This window comes from Carassius gibelio, chromosome A14 (assembly GCF_023724105.1).
Source record: "Carassius gibelio isolate Cgi1373 ecotype wild population from Czech Republic chromosome A14, carGib1.2-hapl.c, whole genome shotgun sequence".
In the NCBI taxonomy this organism is placed as follows: domain Eukaryota; kingdom Metazoa; phylum Chordata; class Actinopteri; order Cypriniformes; family Cyprinidae; genus Carassius; species Carassius gibelio.
This window is the reverse complement of record NC_068384.1, coordinates 25,711,434-25,732,133: the sequence shown is the minus strand read 5'-3', so window position 1 is coordinate 25,732,133 and position 20,700 is coordinate 25,711,434. Positions and strand designations below refer to the sequence as shown.

The window sequence follows — 20,700 nt, the reverse complement described above, 5'->3', positions numbered from 1 at the left end:
GCAGGAATGAGGATAGTGAGAGTTATCGAAACCTGTCATGGATTGAACCTGTTGTGCAAAGAACTCGAGAGTCCTTGTGTGTTTGCCAGACATTTTTTAAAACCACTTAGCATTGGAAAAATTCAAATGGTAATGGATTCACTGCCAGGGATTGTGCCAAACGTTTAAAAACCTGTTAGCAAGTGTCCAATTACAACAGTGGTGTTATTATTTTGACATAAATCAGGAACCAGTCATGAATACAGAGTATGCAAATTTTAGTCACTATATTTGTTATGTTATTTGTAGGTGAGCATTTACCAGACACGATGCTTCATGCAATAATATGCAATAATTTCATATCTCTTGTTTTCCTCGTCAGCAAATAACTGTTGATTTTGAGCATTTTGGAGTTAGTTGCTTATAAAAACATAAGATACAATTCATAAATATAGCTGAAAACAGTGATAATGGACCACACTACTATGGTTCCTTCACAATATTGTGCCTCTATAGTACAATAATACAATACAATAATATGCAATAATAATATTACAATACAATACAATGTGAGCAAATGCATTAAAGCAGGTTTATATAAGAGGACTATTATATTTCAAAGGGCCACACTTTCTACATACACATGCATATTTGACCAACAATATTCTACTAGATGTTGTGCCTGTCATTTTACGATACAGGATGTTTGTTTTATTATTAGCTTTATTTATAATGTTGCTGTAATTGTGTCATTATTAATTTTTATGTACTTATAATCAGCAATATTTAGATTTGTACATTAAATTAAGGGCTGATGTGTGTCTCATCAAAAACAAAATTAATTATTACAATCTTTATTATTTTTAGGTAAGACACAACACCTGAGGTTTCTCCATGGGCGTGTAAATAGCATTGCATCAAAACATTAGCTAAATAACAAATGAGCAAATTAGAAAACTTGCTGTTGAACTTGAATACTGTCTTGAATTAGAAAATGCATGTTGTCTTTTCATATGTCAGGCATGTAAAAAGTTACAAATATAAATCAAAATATATTCAAGTTTCTCCAATTAGGCTATAAAAACAGCCTGTGCATTGGAATCTCTGAGACATAAATTGCCCCTGGTGATCTGGGTGGTAATGGGTTATTGGGTGATCAATTCAATTAAATAATCACTCTTACTTTATTTCTATGGACAAACCTATTACTTGCTATATGTGCTGCATCTCTTTTTAAACTCTGCTTAAGGTTTCTGCAACAAGCTTTAAAAAAAGATTGAATAAGATCCACCGGGCTAGAGAGCAGATGACAGAGAGGGTTGAAAAAAGGAGCTTATAACACTTACCTTTTCAAAGTGGCTGGAAACGGCAAGAGGCAAGAAATGTAACACATTTTCTGTGTGTGATTTTACAGTTTATTCAGCTGCTCCTTCTTGCACTGTACAGAATTTGTCTTTTGCATCTATTTTTGGAATATCAGCATGCCACACACACAATTGCTGATTGTGTGTCGCTGATCCTCCAGACAGATGAGTTTGAATTTATCTTTGTGAAGATTGCAGATCATTTTATTTATTTTTCCTGACACCGAGGTTTGGCAGAGGATTGTACTTTAATCCTACTCCATGGGTTCACAAGATTATTTTGAGTTCCAGAACTGCTTTTATGGCCTGTGCAGCATCAAATAGCATTTAAAATATTCTAAATAAATTAACAAATAATAAAAATAAAACAAAATAAACTCCAAAACACTTATACTTCATGCAGACAAACACTCAAGCATGTCTGTATTATGAGTGTGCTTTATTGCTCAGTTTCAATTACCTGTACTCTGAAGTGATTAATGTTTTTTTCTAACTAACATTTCTAACTGTTTTTTGATGGTCTAGTGATCTTAAAGGAAGCTAGTAGAGAGGGTCGGGAATAAGGACAGTCCACGAGGCGGGATTCAAACTCCAGTACTCTATACTGCATTCTAAAATATCACTAATCTCTTTTACTTAATTATAGTATTGTACTTTGCAAACAATCATTACATAAAAATCAGGAAAACATATGAATGGTTAGTCTGTATAATTCTGCATAGTTTCAGAGTTCCAGTCCTTTGAAATTGCTGGATTACTTAGCTATTCAGAAATCCATCTCCTTATCATCCCTATTAATCTTCGAAATCCTGTGTATGATTAATCCAACTTGTGAACCGAATGGCAACATTTTTGAAATTCTTAATTTTACCCAGACTTGTGTGATTTATTCATTGCCTCGCATTACTCAAAATGTGATTTATATTCTGATTGCATCAGACAACATACAATAGCATTTGAGATTTAATCAAATGCTGAATTTATAAGTAGAAAATAAATGTACATAGTTTAACTTGTCAGCAGATGGCGCAGCAAGAAGACCTGGCATAATGAACCACATCATTCAGCGAAGCCATTAATCTGGAATTTAGCTCTTATTTGAGTATAGCAAACATCACTCTTCTATAAACACACTTAAATAAATTTTTCTTGGTATTGCAATTGCTCAACAACAACAACAAAAAACATTAACCATTAATCAAGTTTTTAAAACAAAGACACATTTCTCAAAAAGTTTAACAATGAGTATCTTAATTTAAACATTAGGTAGCGAAACTAGCCAAGTTACAATTCTTTGGGATTTGAAATTTTCTAGTGCTTTTCATTTACTGCAAAAGAACTGTACAGTATAATAACTGTACAGCTGAATAATACATCTGTATATGTAATTTAATTTATGTACATTGTAATAGACATTGAGCTGCAAAAAATAATCTCTGAATCTTAAGAGATTTTGGTAACACTTTATTTTAAGGTGTAGTCCTACTTGTTTACACGTGTTACATGTACTTAATATTATAATAACAATTAATTATGCATTATTACTGTACATGCAAGTAACCCTAAACCAAACCCTAATCATATACTACTGTAAGTACATGTAATGCAGCTAACACTGGAACAAGGACACTTTAAAATAAAGTGTAACCAAGTTTTTTTTTTTTTTTTTGGTTACAGTTTTATTGATCTCAGTATTCACTGGGCAGGAAAGTAATCTGTGTATTTGAATTGTAAGCATTTACCGTTTTCTTTTTTTTTTTTTTTTTTCAACTGGTTACAAAATCTTTACTTGTCACACAATTACAGAAATTCTCTATCTACCTAAAAAATCTAACAGGAATTAATATTATGGCAAAGTTGTTTCCAAATATTTGCTTTTGAGATGTGTTTGTGATATTTTGAGTGCAGCGCTTGATTTTGCTAGAGGTGTGAGTCATTTTGCAGTTTTTGTGTGCAATTCTTGGATTTGTGTGTAAAAAAAGAGGCAACGTTTTGAAAATGTGTGTTAGCAACTGAAACAAAAAAAACTTAAAAGAAGAGAAACTGTAATAGCTAGATTGAAAAGTTTGAAAGGTACATTTGTGACCCTGGACCACAAAAAAATAAAAAAAAACTTCTGAAGTGTTAATTTTTATAAATTGAGATGTAGCTATCATCTGAAAGCTTAATAAATATTATTCTCATTAATGTATGGAAAATCTGAGGGTGCAAAAAATGGATTGGTCAGTTAGATGTTCTGTGTTTGCTAAACTATTGTAAGTTGGTTGCTTGCTAGGATATTTTTGGGGCGGTTGCTTGGCTCTTGCTGTATGCAATTGCTGAGGTGTTGAATAGTTGATAGAGTTCTGGGTCATAATAGACATTCCCACCTCTGTTAATAACAGAAAATCAAATAGTTTCAGTGCTTTAATATTATTGTATTTCTTTTTAATGTCAGGAAATTCTAACGAATTAAATGTGATTATACCATCTAAATAGCCTATGTAATTTAAATAGAACTACGTAGCTTCTTTAGTGATACAAGCTCAGAAACATTTATAACCTGTTAAGTTGCACAGTAAACATACATAACAAGAGGGTAACGTACAACCCACAGATGTTACACTTACACATAACAAGAGTGTATGTTTGCATATTAGTTAAGAAAAATGTTGTAGTACATTTTATTCTTCTTGCCTCAAATCACATACCGAAGTGTACCAGCAGCAGTACAGGTATCAAAAAACATAAATTATACAGTAAATATTCATGTGTTGTGTATTATGATTTTATATTTATGTTATATATCCTGGGAGCAGCTGGAAACAGATAATCTAGTTTTCCACTGTATGCACCTCGACAGTACAATGCTGCTGACGGGCTCACTGCTTAGATGACCATATGCAATGCTCTTTCATTAGGTAAATTTTCATATGGAAATTTCTAAACCAAATCATAACAGAAATTCATTACATAATTTCCCCATACTTTAGTAATCTCCATTATCCCACAAAAAGAAACACTAGTAAACAGCCTACTATATAGCATATATTCTTAAGTATACAAGTAAACTCTTATGAAGACTATGGTGGTTTTTAACTCTACTATAATGACTAAATTATACTACTAAAGTTTACTATTTGTATCAGTCATGTAAGATATGTGTTGTAATAATAGAATAAGTACCCAGGCCAGTACGTTGTATATACTGCATCATATATTTTGTTATTACAATAAGGCAACTTGTTTTAAATCATAATATTGTTGCATAAAACAGTAGGTCATGCATACCACGTAATTTTAGAATAGTTATACCTTACTTATGAAATACTAATAGTATAAATACTTTTAATTTTCCAAATCATTACTTCCTTATCCCCCAAACATTGTACGCTGTATGTGCCTTTTAGTTATAAAATATTTACAGTGTAAATGCTCTATAATGTTGCAGTTTATTACCCTCTTATTCCCCAAATGTTGCTTTATACCTACAAGTAGGTAATATGGAGGCAGGCTACTTTATAGTTACAAATAGGTATGCTGTAAATTCTGTTCAATTACACGGTACAAGGCTGTAATCTAAAGCGTTACCTAGACAAGTCTATTTCTACACAATTTCACAATGCTATTTTTATTGATCCGCAAAATATTTTATTCCATAGTTCAATATTTCAACAAGCTTTCTTTTAACTTCCATCTCTTACATAAATCTTACCAAATAACTTCTCAAAGGATAGGTATATGACAACATATTTTCATTAAATAGTGTGTAGTAGCTTGTTTAAAACAGATTGTTAAAATTCTCCTTGGTTGGTGAAGGCAACTTTTACTGCTGACAAACTCGGTGACACCCAAACACAATCATAGATACATTTATGCACACTCACAACTTTATATTCTCAAAAAATAGTGGTTAAATTTAAATCAGGACAACCTGTGTCAATCCATGTGAATATTAATTATATTTTTTGTTTTTCCTTTTTGCAGTTTTAATTTTATTTTATGGATGATCCTGCCATCTTCCTCCTCCTGCTGGAGCAGAAGAAATCTGGAAATCGTGGAAATCGCCAACCATACCCACTACCCGGAGTACTGTCTTTGCACTTTCTACAAAACCAGCCTGAAACTGTGCAGAGCGTGGTTGTCTGGAGATGGTCCTCAGGGGAATTTCGCCGCCTTTGTGGACTGGGTGCTGATGTCCTGTGGATCACCTCTGACTGTGGACATCACTGATGACACCAGCCCCATTCTGGACCCAGAGCCCAGCCCACCATCTCCCCGCTGCGCAGAGCCAAAGCCTGAGCCCACCACTGACAGAGAGCCAGAGCCCGCCGCAACCGATGAGCCAGAGCCATGGATGGCAAAAAAGCTGAGGTTCGTCAAAGAGCCAGAAGCCACAATGTCAGACCAGGTGCAAGAGCAGGCAACAGAGCTCGCCATGGTGGAGAGTGTCTGACATTAGCCTTTGAGTCCCAGACTCTGCCTCGGCCCTTCAACCCAGCAGCTCCACAATGGCTCCTAGCTCCCTCCTCTCCACCGTGGCCCGTCAGTCAACCAGCTCCGCCAGGCTCCCTCATTCCTCCACCTTGGTTTGTCGTGGACCATCCACTGCCTCGGGACTCAACTCCTCTGGCTTCACCTCATCCCTCCATCCCTCTGGCTCTGTCAGGCTCCTCCTGCCCTTGGCTCCACCTCAGTCCTCGGTTGCTCCAGCTCCACCACATCCCTCCGGATTCCCACCTCCGGCTTGATCATCAGCACCATTTGCTCTGCCTTGTCCCTCCAGATCCTCGCCTTGACTAATCGGCTCTCTGTCTCCGCCTCAGGCTCCTCCTCCACCTGCTCTGCCATCATCGGTTGGCCCCCTGAAGTCATCGGCCATTCCTCCATTAATGCTCCTCCCTCCGTTGGCTTCACCGTGGGCTGCCATCCTGGCTGTGTCCTGGGTTCCGTCTGGTTCTTCCTGCTCCGGGTCCATCCTGTTTCCTCCTTGGCTCCTCCCTCTGTCATCTCCACCTTGGCTCCTCCCTCCGTGGTCTCTGCCTGCTGTCCGTCCTCCACCGAAACCTCCTACTTGGTTCCCACCCAGTCCCCACAAACCCATCACCGTTGTTTCACGGTGAGGGACACTTCCAAGTGGGGCGAGTAATGTCATACCCCTGGACTCATTATAGCCCCTTTCACACTGCACGTTGGTACACGAAAATTGCTGGTAAATTGCTAGGTCGCCTTCTGTGTGAATGCAAATACATCTGGGGATTGATTATGGAATTGATGGGGACATAGTAACATTGCCGGGTTCAGCCCGGAACGAGCTCTGTGTGAACATAAGCCAGAACCGATGCTGTAAAGGGTGTGTCGTAGTGATGATGCACGTTGTCAATGTGTTTTACCAGGAGTTTTGAAGGAAGATAAACGTTCGCGAAGAAAAAAGTCTGTGCAAACTGTAATGAAGCAGAGATCAGTTAGCTCCTCACTATCTGCGCTGAAGCTGAGATCGTTCACCAGCTTATGTGAAAGTTAACATGCCTAGTGTAATGATGAGACAGAGAGGTTCGGATCCATGTGCAGAACTTTTAATGAGAATGGTCAGACAGGCAATGATCAGCGACGGCGTCAGGTATATAGGGATAACCAGAATCGAAAACAGGAACAAGCAGATGTCGGGGGCAGGCAGCAGAGAATCAGAGTCAGTATAAACAATCCAAAGGTCAGGTACAGAGAGATCAAACACAAGGAAAACGCTCGGAAATGACAGACACAGCAAATCAAAACTTCGCAGAGAGTGAGAGTGAGTGTGCTGCTTATATGTGTGTGTAAATGAGGTGCAGGTGTGGCAAGGAGATTGACTGAGGAATGATGTGCAGGTGTGGCAGGGTGATTGTGATGCAGAGACTCATGGGAAATGTAGTTAGGGTGTGGTGCAACAGATAAGAGGCTTCCAGACGCTCAAAACAATCTAGGAGGGTGGTGGAGCGGAGGCGGAACAGGGGGAGGGACGGAGGGCCAGGTCCATGAGGAAGTGGATTGGTCGAGGACCGGGGTAGAGCAGGCAGAACTGGGCCTAACATGGAGATCAGGAGTCTCTCCTGGAATTGACATGGGAAACAAGGGGCCTACCTTGGCCTGACAGAGGAAACAGGAACCCGCCATGGGCCTAACTCTGTAACAGGGACCCGCCGTGGGCCTAACTCGGCAACAGGGGTCCATCAAGGCAGAGCAGGTGGCGTGGGAGCCCACCAGAGCGGAGCAGGTGGAGCTGGAGCCCACCAGGGTGGAGCAGACGACCACCACAGCTGAGAAGAGGGGACAGAAACCCACCAGGGCGGAGCAGAGGACCACCACAGCCGAGATGATGGGACAGAAGCCCACCAGGGCGGACCAGACGACCACCATAGTTGAACATACATGACAGAGGCCCACCAGGGCGGAGCAGAGGACCACCACAGTGGAGTTGATGGCACAGGAAAGCAAGTCTGGTCAGGTGGGACTGAAACCGGGAACATAAACAGGTTAATAGCGGCCTCCGTGGCCATGATGAGATGGTAGCTGGCCTCCGTGGCCATGACAGGGCAGACAAAGAGTTGGTGTATGGTCTCCGTAGCCCTGACCGGAATGTATGACAGCTCATTGACAGCCTCCCTGGCCGTGACAGGATAGGACGAGAACTCTGAGATGTGACGAGGCTCTGGGAGTTCGGCTGAGATGTGACGAGGCTCTGGTAGATCTGTGGTGATTTGACTGGGTTCATGAAGATCAACTGTGACTTGACTTAGTTCATGAATATCAACTATGACTTGACTGTGCTCATGAAGATCATTGGTGACTTGACTTTGCTCATGAAGATCATTGGTGACTTGACTTTGCTCATGAAGATCATTGGTGACTTGACTTGGTTCCTGAGGATCAACTGTGACTTGACTTAGTTCACGGAGGTTAAGGGTGACTTGACTTTGATCATGAAGATCGTTGGTGACTTGACTTGGTTCCTGAGGATCAACTGTGACTTGTCTTGGCTCATGAAGTTTAACTGTTGTTTTACTTGACTCTTGGGTGCTAGAGGTGACTTGACCCATCTCTGGATGGTCAACGGTGACCTGACTATACTCCGGTAAATCAACGGGGACCTGATCAACTGTGACCTGACTTGACTCTGGAAAGTCGACGGGGACCTGATCAACGGTGACCTGACTAGGTTCTTGGAAATCAACGGGGACCTGATTAACGGTGATCTGACAAGGTTCTGGGAAATCAACGGGGACCTGATCAACGGTGACCTGGCTAGGTCCTGGGAAATCAACGGAGACCTGATCAACGGTGACAAGCCCTGACTCTGGATGGTCATCGGTGACTAGCCCTGACTCTGGAGGGTCAACAAACACCTGACTCGACTCTGGAGGGTCAACAAACACCTGACTCGACTCTGGAGGGTCAACAAACACCTGGAACACATGACTCGACTCTGGAGGGTCAACGGGCACCTGACTCGACTCTGGAGGGTCAACGGGCACCTGACTCGACTCTGAGAGTCAATGTGCCCCTGACTCGACTCTGGAGGGTTAAGGGCACCTGACTTGACTCTGGAGGGTTAAGGGCACCTGACTCGACTCTGGAAGGTCCACGGGCACCTGACTCGACTCTGGAAGGTCCACGGGCACCTGACTCGACTCTGGAAGGTCCACGGGCACCTGACTCGACTCTGGAGGGTCAACAAACACCTGACTCGACTCTGGAGGGTCAACAAACACCTGACTCGACTCTGGAGGGTCAACAAACACCTGAAACACCTGACTCGACTCTGGAGGGTCAACAAACACCCGGAACACCTGACTCGACTCTGGAGGGTCAACGGGCACCTGACTCGACTCTGGAGGGTCAACGGGCACCTGACTCGACTCTGGAAGGTCCACGGGCACCTGACTCGACTCTGGAAAGTCCACGGGCACCTGATTGTGGCGCTGGGCTGGCGGCCATCTTGTGCTGTGGCGCTGGGCTGGCGGCCATCTTGTGCTGTGGCGCTGGGCTGGCGGCCATCTTACAGATAGGAGCTGGATACATTGGAGAAGTAACCTCCTCAACTGTAAAGGGAGAGCCACAAAACTCCAAGACAAAGTCAATAAACTGTCCCAGGGTCCAGCTAGGGTCTCCCTCCGGTAAACTCAAGCTTATCCTAGTATCAAGACCACTCCAGAAACAGTCCTTTACCAGATCCTCATCCCCAGGCAAAAGGTGACTATACTGAATGAATTCCTCCACAAAGAGCTCAATTGGTCTACCATATTGAAAGATGGAGCATAGCACCTTTATAGGGTTGCATGAACTGTTAGCTGACTCCATACCTGGTCTGGGGTTCAAGAAAGCTACTGGATCCTGGTTAGGCGAAGTCTTCTGTAATGATGAGACAGAGAGGTTCGGATCCATGTGCAGAACTTTTAATGAGAATGGTCAGACAGGCAATGATCAGCGACGGTGTCAGGTATATAGGGATAACCAGAATCGAAAACAGGAACAAGCAGATGTCGGGGGCAGGCAGCAGAGAATCAGAGTCGGTATAAACAATCCAAAGGTCTGGTACAGAGAGATCAAACACAAGGAAACCGCTCGGAAATGACAGACACAGCAAATCAAGACTTCTCAGAGAGTGAGAGTGAGTGTGCTGCTTATATGTGTGTGTAAATGAGGTGCAGGTGTGGCAAGGAGATTGACTGAGGAATGATGTGCAGGTGTGGCAGGGTTATTGTGATGCAGAGACTCATGGGAAATGTAATTAGGGTGTGGTGCAACAGATAAGAGGTGCTAGAGTCCGAGTGACATCTTGTGGTGAGTGTGGAATTGTCCTGATTGGAGTGCCCTCTACAAAGTTCATGGGCATTCCATGTAATGATCGTGACACCTAGGGTTTACGACTCGTACATTACACATCACATCCTGATGTCACGTGCTATTGTGAGATCTTTACGGGTTATGTGTGAATGCACGCACATACTCCAGGTACTCACTGTCAGTGGGCAAAATCTAGTGACCCATTTCAAATAGGTATGCTTTCCCGGTATTTTCGCAGTGTGAAAGGGGCTTATGCTGGGTTTTTATTCCTCATGTTTTCTTTTTGACCTAGTTTCTGTCATTTTGTTCAGGTGTGTCTTGTCAATTACCCTCTTTACATTCCCCTTATAACTTGCATTCTGTTCAGTGTTTGGTTGTCTGGTCTTGTCGATGTGTACGTGTGTCTGCCTTCTCCCTATGGTTTAACCCTATGTGGATTATTAACGGCTTTGTATCATCATCTTCCTTGTTATGTGCTTCTCTGCCGCATCACACCATGACAACAATGGAGAATCTGTTAATCTCACAAATTGCCAGGATTGTATTTCATACTCAGCATGTTTTGTGAACTCAGTTTTGCTCTAATGTGTCAGTCTAAAGATACCTCAAGTTAATATAAGATGATGGGATCTAAGATAATAAATATAATTTCCAAATCCCACTTGTCCCTTTATTTTCTCTCTTTTATCACTCCATTTTTCTTCTTAAATGCAGCAATTAAAAAGAAGTGGTTGGAATATCTAGCCCACTTTTGGCATACCCCAGTAATCTTAAAGTAAAACACACATTAGGGCAACTCTAAAGAGACATTTTAATTGCTGCAGATGTGGTTACCAAGGAAATAAGGCACTGGAGATCAAACAAACCTTTCCAGAGGGAGAATTTGTTTTTATCTGTGAAGATATCAGACAAACCGTGGGGCTCTATACATGTCAAAGAGAGTGTGCGGACACTGAAATGTGAAGAGACAGAAACAATGCATAATGGAATGGGTTCAAGGTTATTGCATCTTATACAAATCACTCTGTATTTGAACTATTGCATGATAAACTCAACCTTTCTTGCACTGTGTATTTCTCTAAACATCTGTATATATATATATATATATTTAATCATCCTACCATTCTCTTGGCAGGGCAAATTGTTTTTAATAAAATATTAAAAACAACATTTAATTGTATTTATTTTTTTATCTATCCCTTGAATTAAACAGGTAAATGCACATGCTTAAACATATTCAGAAAGTACACAATAAATACAATATCAATTTTAAAAGGATGCCACCTCCCTTCTCGGCCTTGCTGTTTCTCCAGTGTTAAGGTCAAATTCAATAAATCAGTTTTTCTATTAAACATATCACATAAAAAAAAATGTAAAACACAAAAATTACCTAATCAGTAGTACATAACCATTTCCCATCTGTCACCATCTCTATTTGAAAATAAAAATGCACGTTACTTGCAGAGGTTTTTTTTTTTTTCGTTGGTTGTGCTTCAGCACTGATCATGTGTGTTTGATGAAACTGTGATCAACAGATCAACGCATCTGTCCTTGTACATTCACATACAGTGGAGATCAAAATTAGAGAACAATTTAGAACATTTGATTGTTTCAGCAATAAAGTCATCTTTTATCATTCAAAATTTGAAGGGATTTTAGTTGTGGCTATACCATGCTATTAGAACAGTGTTTTACAAAATAAGCAAGGCACTTTGACAAAAACCCTTTATTGTGTGAAAAACACTGATGAAAATTAGAGAACAGCAATGATTGTAGCATGAAGAAATAATATAACTAAAATTTCTGAAAGCTACAGCAGTAAAAAATTTGCAGGAAGTGAAGAGGCCCTTGCTTTCCACATCTGCAGTTATAGGGCATCACTATGGTGTGATCTTGGTCCCTTCTTCTTTCATTTTTTTCACCAGATTGGTGACTGTAATGGGCTTTTTAGCCATAACTTTGTTACCAAGGATTTTCCAAAGATTTTCAGTTGGGCTTAGATCAGGAATGACTGTTTCATTATTCCAATGTTTTCATCCTCAAGGAACTGCTTTACCCGTTTTGTTGTGTGAATAGCAACTTGCATCAAAATGGCTGGCTGATGGGTCAATGAATGCAGGGTATGAACCACATGTTGCCACAGGATGTTCCAATAAACATTTGCATTAACCTTGCCATGTATCTGTATAGGAGGCCCAACACCTGCAGCAGAAAACATCCCCCAAACAATGACACTTCCTCTTTCAACTTTCACTGACTTCTTTACACATTTTGGGTTCAGTCTTTCCCCAGTTTGATGACAAACATAATGTTTCTCATCAGACTCAAATAAATTAAACTTGTTTTAATCTCTTATGAGAACTTTGGACCAGTTCTCCTCTGTCCACACAACATGCTCCTCGGTAAAGGTTAGTCCAGCCTTTTGATTCTTTCTACTGATGACAGGTTTGGTCACTGCAGAGTGTGATTCAGTCCAAATTCTCTTAAACGTTGAGCCACTGTACTGTATGTCAAGACAGATTCATTCCCTGTTCAGTGCTGAACTGGCAAGCAATTCCAGCTATAGTGTTGAACCGATTCCCCATTGAGATCTTGGCATTATTGTTACGATCGGAACCCAGGGAAACACAGGAGACAAGAGATCCAAACGCAGTGTGGTTTATTTAATGGGTAATCCAAATAAGAATCCAACAAGCAAGGGTCAAAACCAAAAATCCATCCAACAACAAACAAACAGGGAAGGAACAGGAACGGGAATACGAACTGGAACAGGAAACTCGGAAGACGAGGAAACTTTGTGACGGAATGAAAGGACTCCATGAAGACAAACAGAAAAAGACCGGTTAATATAGGCAGGGTAATGACTATCAAGTGAAGACACCTGAGTGCAATTAACAGGAGTGCAATTACTGTGATGAAAGGACAAGGCTTTGTGGGAATTTTAGTGCCTACGGTGAGGTGCCTATGGGGAAGTGAGACCACTAGTGGAGACTCAGGGAAACAGAGACCAGACAGCGTGACATTACCCCCTCCTCCACGGAGCAGCTACCAGATGCTCCACCTGAACACAAGAAGAGACCAAGGAACACAGAGACCAGGAGGGAGGAGGAGCGGCGGAGGACCAGGGGGAGGGACAGAGGGCCAGGTAAAATGGGGAAACAGAGACAAGAAGTGCAAAAAACAAAAACAAGGAACCCAGGAGGGAGGTGGACCGGCGGAGGATCAGGGGGAGGGACGGAGGGCCAGGTCCATAGAGGGAAACAGAGAGATGAAGAGCAAAAAAACAAAAACAAAACAACAACAAAACACAAGTCCAGCAAGGAACATAACGTTCAGTGGCCCAGGGGCCGAACCGACAGGGCAGGAATCCAGAGAGGAGCAAGGTGGAATTGGAGCCATGCGGTCGAGACAGAAGCCCACCAGGGCGGCGCAGAAGACCACCACATCCGTGCGGTCGAGACAGAAGCCCACCCGTGCGGCGCAGAAGACCCCCACAGTGGGATCGATGACACAGGAGAAGAAGTCTGGTTAGATAAGTCTGAAACAGAGATCATGAACAAGTTAAGGGTGGCCTCCGTGGCCATGACAGGATCAGTCGAGCGCTCAGAGAGTTCGACTGAGACGAGGAGAGGCTCTGGTTGTTCAGCCGAGACGTGGAGAGGCTCTGGTAGTTCAGAGACGTGGAGAGGCTCTGGTACATCCTACTAGGTATAAACCTGAAAAAAGGTAATTTAAACATGTAAATAACATCTCTGCCACTTTTGTTCTGGCCAAATAAAAATGTAAATGTTTTAAATAACATTACTGCCGTTTATCTCTAACATTTGCTCAGTAAGTATATCACATGGATCAGAGAACAGACTTGCTCTGTCATTTATAATTTATTTTATAACAAAAATTTATTGCTACATGCTGCAGTTTTACTATATTTACTATAATAATAATAATACATTTTATTTGTAATGCGCTTTTCTTAAACCCAAAGCGCTACAGTAAAAAAAGTTATAAATAAAATAAAACAAAACACCAAAAGCAATACAACAATTCATTAAAGAAAGACAGTCTTGAATAAATGTGACTTAGGGGCTTTATATGAAAAGGCTCTTTCCCCCATGGTCTATAGCTTACATGATGGCTGGTGAAGTAAAAGAGAGTTAGAAGAGCGAAGAGAGCGTGATGGAATGTAAGGACTGATGAGTTCACAAAGATACTCAGGTTCAGTCCCATGAAGTGCCTTGTATGTTAAAATAAGAATTTTAAAATCAATTCTCGCATTTACGGGAAGCCAGTGTAATTGTGAAAGAACCGGTGTAATGTGTTCTCGAGGAGAAGTACAAGTGAGCACACGAGCGGCAGAATTTTGTATATACTGAAGCTTGCTCAACGATTTAGCTGGAAGGCCAGAGAACAAGGCATTACAATAATCTAACTTAGTTGTTATGAAGGCATGTATAAGCCTTTCTGTTTCTGCAAAAGAGATAAAAGGTCTAAGTCGTGCTATGTTTCTCAGGTGGAAAAATGCAGTTTTAGAGATGTGTTTTATGTGTGCTTCAAATGATAATTGTGGATCAAAAATGACACCAAGATTTCACACCTGTGAAGTGGGGATTACTGTACAGGAATCAACAATCAAACTGATCTGCTCGGCCTTACGAGTAGCTGCCACTGTACCAATCTGCATCAGTTCAGTTTTGGAGCCATTCAGCTTCAGGAAGTTGTTATGCATCCAGATACTGATCTCTGCTAAACAACGCAAGGCTATTAATGAGCAATGGACATTAGGACTAGTGGTGATGTAAATCTGCATATCATCCGCATAGCAGTGATACCCAAGACCATGTTTCCTAATGATCTGCCCAAGTGGAAGCATATAAATATTAAATAATATTGGACCCAATACTGAACCCTGAGGAACTCCCTGTCGAACAGGCACAGTATCTGATTTGTAGTTACCCAAGCCAACAAACTGGGCACGATTTGTTAAATAAGACCGAAACCAATTGAGGACAGCTCCAAAAAGCCCCAACCAATTTTCCAGCCTGTCAAGCAGAAGAGAGTGACATATAGTGTCAAAAGTAGCACTGAGGTCTAACAAGACCAAAATACTGCATGCACCTGAATCCACCGTGATTAGAAGATCATTTACGACCCTTATTAAAGCGGTTTCAGTACTATGCCCTCTTCTGAACCCAGATTGAAAAGGTTCAAAGAGATTATTCAGAGCTAGGTGATTATTTAACTGAACAGCCACAACACGCTCAAAAACTTTAGCCAAGAATGGGAGGTTAGAAATCGCCTGTAACATAGATACTATCCCTGTCAGTGAAACAATGCTGTCCTTACCACCATTAGCCATGTAGCTGTGGAGGAGGGGCATGGTTGCCACCAACCTAAAAGAGTTCTTTTTCTCAGGGACTCATAAGAATTAGATAAAATATAGCTAGAGGGAGTAAGCAGTGCATGTAAAGTAACATGACCACGATGATTCAGATGACTTTATATGCCAGACTCCTTTAAAGTAAGCATATTTAAAGGCAGACCTCCTCAGAGAGTCTTTAAAAGCAGGTGTGGATTTACACAATGAGTGGGGAGTTGTCTAAAATGTTGTTAGCAAAATATGTGTGTACAATAAATCTGTTTATTTTTTTATTTCTGCACTATTTGATTTACTGTTAGTTAAAAGGGCTTTGAGCAATTTAAAACATGCCTGAATACATGCAAGAAGTCATTCTAACAAAGCTGTTGCATGGCAAAGCTCGAAATTATTAGAGAACTAGAGCATGTTTTAATGTCTTTCCAATACTGATCAATAAAAAATTGTAAATAGAAAACGAATGCTACACCTACTTTTCTACATTCAAAATAATTTAGTTACTTGGTTTAATTATTTGTTTTGAGTTTAATAAAACAATACAGAACATATTAGTTACTATGTTGGTGAATATTTCCAATAGCAAACAAGGCACATGATAGAGAGAAAGAGATTATTCATAAGATAGCTATTTTCTTTCTTTCTTTCTTTTTTTATTTTGTTTGTCTATTCAGTGATATTGGTAGAGATTTGAGGTTCAAACTGAAAGTCATGCAGTAAAATTGTCATGTGGCATTGAATGCATGTATTGTGAAAGCTGTATCAGAAAGACTAATATCCAAGGGGATACAATTAGTTCAAATTGACCTCAAGTGACACTCTGATATCAGCATGGATTTTACACACTTGGACAATTTGTAAAATTAAAACATGTTGACCGATACTTTTGATATATGACCTGTATATTGATCCAAAATGGAGAAGGGGAATATAAAATCAATTGCATGTGCATCTGAATTAGAAGCAGCATATTGAATTGTAAAACAGTCATGTTCTCTCCCCTCTCTCTCTCTCTCTCTCTGTGTGTGTGTGTGTGTGTGACTTAGATGCTCAGCTGGGCATTAACTCCATCTGTTCTCTCTGAGTGCTTTCATATTTCTGAACAGTTGGACTTCATATACATTCTATGTGTGTATGTGTGTGTGTGTGTGTGTGTGTGTCACTTTAGTGAAATGGGGGAGGGGCACACATTAGGTTTAATGTTAACGTTTTAAATTATAAAGACAAAAGGACACATCAGTAGATTTATAATTCATGATTCACCAAAGTTAAATGCATAGAGCACAATTGAATTATGAAAATAATGTGCCCACAATTTTATCATTTAAATTTTACTCGACACAATGCAATATCTGCTTGATTCTCCTGATCGGTAAAGCTGCTTTTCTGTGCCACTATTACAGTATTATTAAACTAACAGCCGTTTTAGCACATAATTACCATTATAATCAGATTCTAGTTGATGATTAAACAGTAGGCCACAAACTGTTGCATAAGAGCTGATAGTTTATGCACACATTGTAAAGGTCTTGTAATATTATGTGATTGATAGGAAGAATATTATTTAATGGTAATACTAGTACGAGAGTCATAGATGACAGCTGCAGACATGTCAACTTAACCTTACAGCCTAAATGTTAAATTAAACACTGGCATAGGTACACTGCATTCAGGTCATCAAACAGCTACTGTAATTTTCCATAACTCAAACAGCACACAGCAATTTTGCTAAATAAATGCGCATACTGGGGGTTGTTTACATCTCTAAGCTCCGCCCCTGGCCTGTTCTGACACGTGTCAATCAACCGGAGCCGTGATATGGATGACGCGCGGTGACGTCACGCTTAGAGCCGGGGCGAAGGTGGACGGACAGAATGGCGACCCAGTGCCGGAGCTCCAGATGCACGGCCGAAAGAAAAGGATTCCGGCGGGAACTCGACTCATGGCGACACAAACTCATCCACTGTGTCGGTAAGAATAAATCAACGGTGCAGAAAAACCGTATTTGCGTAACGTTAGTTTCAAAAGCGTACATATCGCACAATCCATCCACTCAGTGTTGCGCTCGGTTTCTTTCTCTCCCGGTTCTCGCGGAGCTCCCTCCCCCAGCCGCTGCTAGCTCTCGGAGTTGCTAAGCGAGCGTGTGTCAAGTAAAAAAAAAAAAAAAAAAACATTTACATAGAGCCGTGGTCCGCGCGAGCCCGAGGTAGCCTTTGTAGCTAACAGAAAAAAAACGGACAACGGCCAAGCGAGTTCTGCCATTTTCTTTGTTCTTACTTTTTGATTTCTCGATAACCGAGTTAGCTTTGCACTCATTGACCCTATCTGCACAGAATACCGATGTACAAACGATCGCTTGATTGTATTATAATAAAAATTCATCATTATTGACAGCCATTTGCACCATTGCCGTGGATGTTGTTGAGATGTCCAAAAGTAGAAGAGTTTTTACAAGTCATTAGAGAGTGTTTCTTTACTAAATTACTGAATGTGTTTTTTTTTCTTTTGACGTTTTGAAAACGAGTAACGTTAATTGAATAGATACACAGGTTACGCTTTTAAAATGTGGTGAAACTGAAGTGTTGTTGTTGACACTTGTTTGGCAGAGTTCACGGTGTTCATCGTAAATCCACAGATTCAGATGACTAGACTAATGATGTTTAACGTTACTGCATAAGCGAATCACTAAATGACGTCCGGTTTATTGTGAAACTGTTAGTGATTAGTGAAGTGACATTCAGCCAAGTATGGTGACCCATACTCAGAATTTGTGCTCTGCATTTAACCCATCCGAAATGCACACACACAGAGCAGTGAACACACACTGTGAGCACACACCCAGAGCAGTTGACACGCATTTTATACACTGCTGTAAACGGTAGTATAAATTGAATTTATGCAAATTTAAATGAGTTGTTAGAATTGTTTTTACTATAATTTAAAACAGAATATAATTGATGTAAAAAGAATCTAAGTTTAATAGGTTGTGATTTGTTGTTTGGTTTTAATGGTCGGATACAGTCGAGAATGTCAAGACCTCTGAGGTTTATAAGGGTAACTTAAATATTGGCATATTTAAAACTAGATTTTTAAAGATGTGATGGTCCACTTAACATGCATTACATGTTTTTTTGTCTTAAAATTTAATTTGTGGTTTTATTGCTTTGAGAGAAAAAAAAATTCTTGGGTGAGCTTTTGTGTGTGTTTTTTATTTTTAAGGAAATAATGTGAATGAAGGGTATCATTCATGTATGCCATGCTGCAGCACTGCCAATATTAGCTTTTCCCTCCTTTTATTTAAATAAGTTATAATAACATTTACACTTAACATCATGTCCACCTTATTATTATTTTTTTTTAAATTAGATTTAGGGTCTTGCAACTAATGATTTTGTGTGCAGTGACTATGTGCTTTTGTTGTTAGAGCATTTAATATAACTAAATATTACATGTAAAATTACTTTTTTACTAGCCAATATTGTAAACAAGAAACCATTTACATTTGTAAACCTTTTAAAATAAAACATCAACTACTAGGGCTGTGCAAAAAATCGAATGCAATTTTCAAGCGCATCTTGTCAGTTAAGGCACTCCTGTGATTAGAAGTATATCTCCAGCACGTGGGTTAAGATCAGGATTGCCAGGTTTTCAAAACAAAACCTGTACTTCTAATCACAGGGACCACCTTTACTGATGAGATGCACATGAAAATCGCATTTGATTTTTTGCACAGTCCTATCAACTACCACTTTCTGGCAGGGAAGAGTTGTGACGGATCTGTGTAGGTTTACGGATATGAATGTGTTTATGATGATGTTTTTTTTTTTTTTTTTTTTTTTGCAGGGTTTGAAAGTATACTGGAGGGAATATATGGTCCAAGGCTGCTGCAAGATCTCAGTATATTTGATGGTGAGTTTTATGTTGTGTGTGTGGTAATATTCACCTATGCTTGGTCTTAGAATATTCAGCTTTTTTTGATGCTGATGACTATTCATATATTTCTCCCTTTAGAGTGTGAACCAGAGGCTGTGGATGATTGGTCCATGAATGCAAACTGCTCTTTTTGCAACCTTCAGCTAGAGAAATTGAATGTAAGTCGACCCAAATCTTTCAGTGAAGCATGGTTCTGTGATCAGTAGTAAATCTCCATCCCAAGGACAGAGGGCGCTCTTGCATGGAAAGGCCAAATTAATTTAACACTTGACTGACGTTATTAGTTTGGAGTAAAAACATGTTATTAAATGTGTTTTTTTTACGTTGTTTCAGATGGCACAGCATTTACTACACAGAGCTGTAATTTACAGAGAAGCTACGTAAACAGCTGTCATTATTATTTGATTTCATAATCGCATGATTATATCATCTGCAGTTTGTTTTTGTCAGTGAACTACAGCTCTGTGTAGTAAATGCTGCTCCAACTGAAAGCAGGTGATGGAGATTTACTACTGATTACAGAACCGGCTTTGACAAAATGCACATGACAATCGTATTCGATTATTCGTGCAGTCCTAGTATCGGCTGTATCTGACAGGGGTCAGTAACTGACTATTGCTTTTTGTGACATAGGACCAGCCTGCTGTGGCCGTGCCTGGCTCGCCACCACCTGCTGAAACACCCCCACCTCAGGGCCTGTCCACCTCTGAAAAACCCCAGTGCCAAGCAGACCAATTCCTCAATGCTATATTTCGTAAGAAGGGTGAGAAATTAATTTTTACTTCCATTATCCATAAGGTGTGAAGTCATTGTGACAACTATTACGTATTTTACGATTGGTCCAACTGCTGGGTCATGATCCAAAAATGAGTAGCAGGTCTGTTCTGGTAGGTTTGCAGATATACTTGGGACGCCTCCATTTTAGATGAGGCAGTATTTATCCTAGCAGCATAATTTTCATAGCAACAGAATTTTACTTCAGTATTTCTGTCAGCTTTCTGTAGCGTAGCTGCTGAACTTGGCGCCTAGCATCCAGACACACATAATTTACTTGGAAATTGAATAAAGGAAAATGTCAAATACAACACTATGAATGAAATATACTAGGGCTGTAGCTATCGAATATTTTAGTAATCGAGTATTCTACCAAAAATTCCATTTGATTAATGGAGTAATCGGATAAAATGTGTTTTTGCTTAATTAAAGTGCAATATTAATTATGCAAGAGAAAATAAGACTCCCGGGTCTCTT

The 20,700-nt window shown here is 40.2% G+C and overlaps 1 protein-coding gene across 13 annotated transcripts in view; it reads left to right on the top strand.

Annotated features, from left to right (window-relative positions):
* Positions 1-20,700, top strand: part of LOC128026946 (ligand-dependent nuclear receptor corepressor-like protein) — a 450,432-nt gene that overhangs the window by 24,168 nt on the left and 405,564 nt on the right. Inside the window, exons 1-4 of one of the 13 annotated variants that reach the window (XM_052614245.1) lie at positions 17,325-17,487; positions 19,360-19,425; positions 19,528-19,607; positions 20,083-20,212. The exons of 8 other annotated variants lie outside the window; for them this stretch is intronic. In XM_052614245.1, the coding sequence (XP_052470205.1) occupies positions 17,391-17,487; positions 19,360-19,425; positions 19,528-19,607; positions 20,083-20,212 (373 nt within the window). In that variant the 5' untranslated portion in view covers positions 17,325-17,390. Of the gene's footprint in view, positions 1-17,324; positions 17,488-19,359; positions 19,426-19,527; positions 19,608-20,082; positions 20,213-20,700 lie in introns of those variants that run through there. 4 more of the 13 variants (XM_052614237.1, XM_052614240.1, XM_052614242.1 and 1 more) reach the window with 4 other exon arrangements.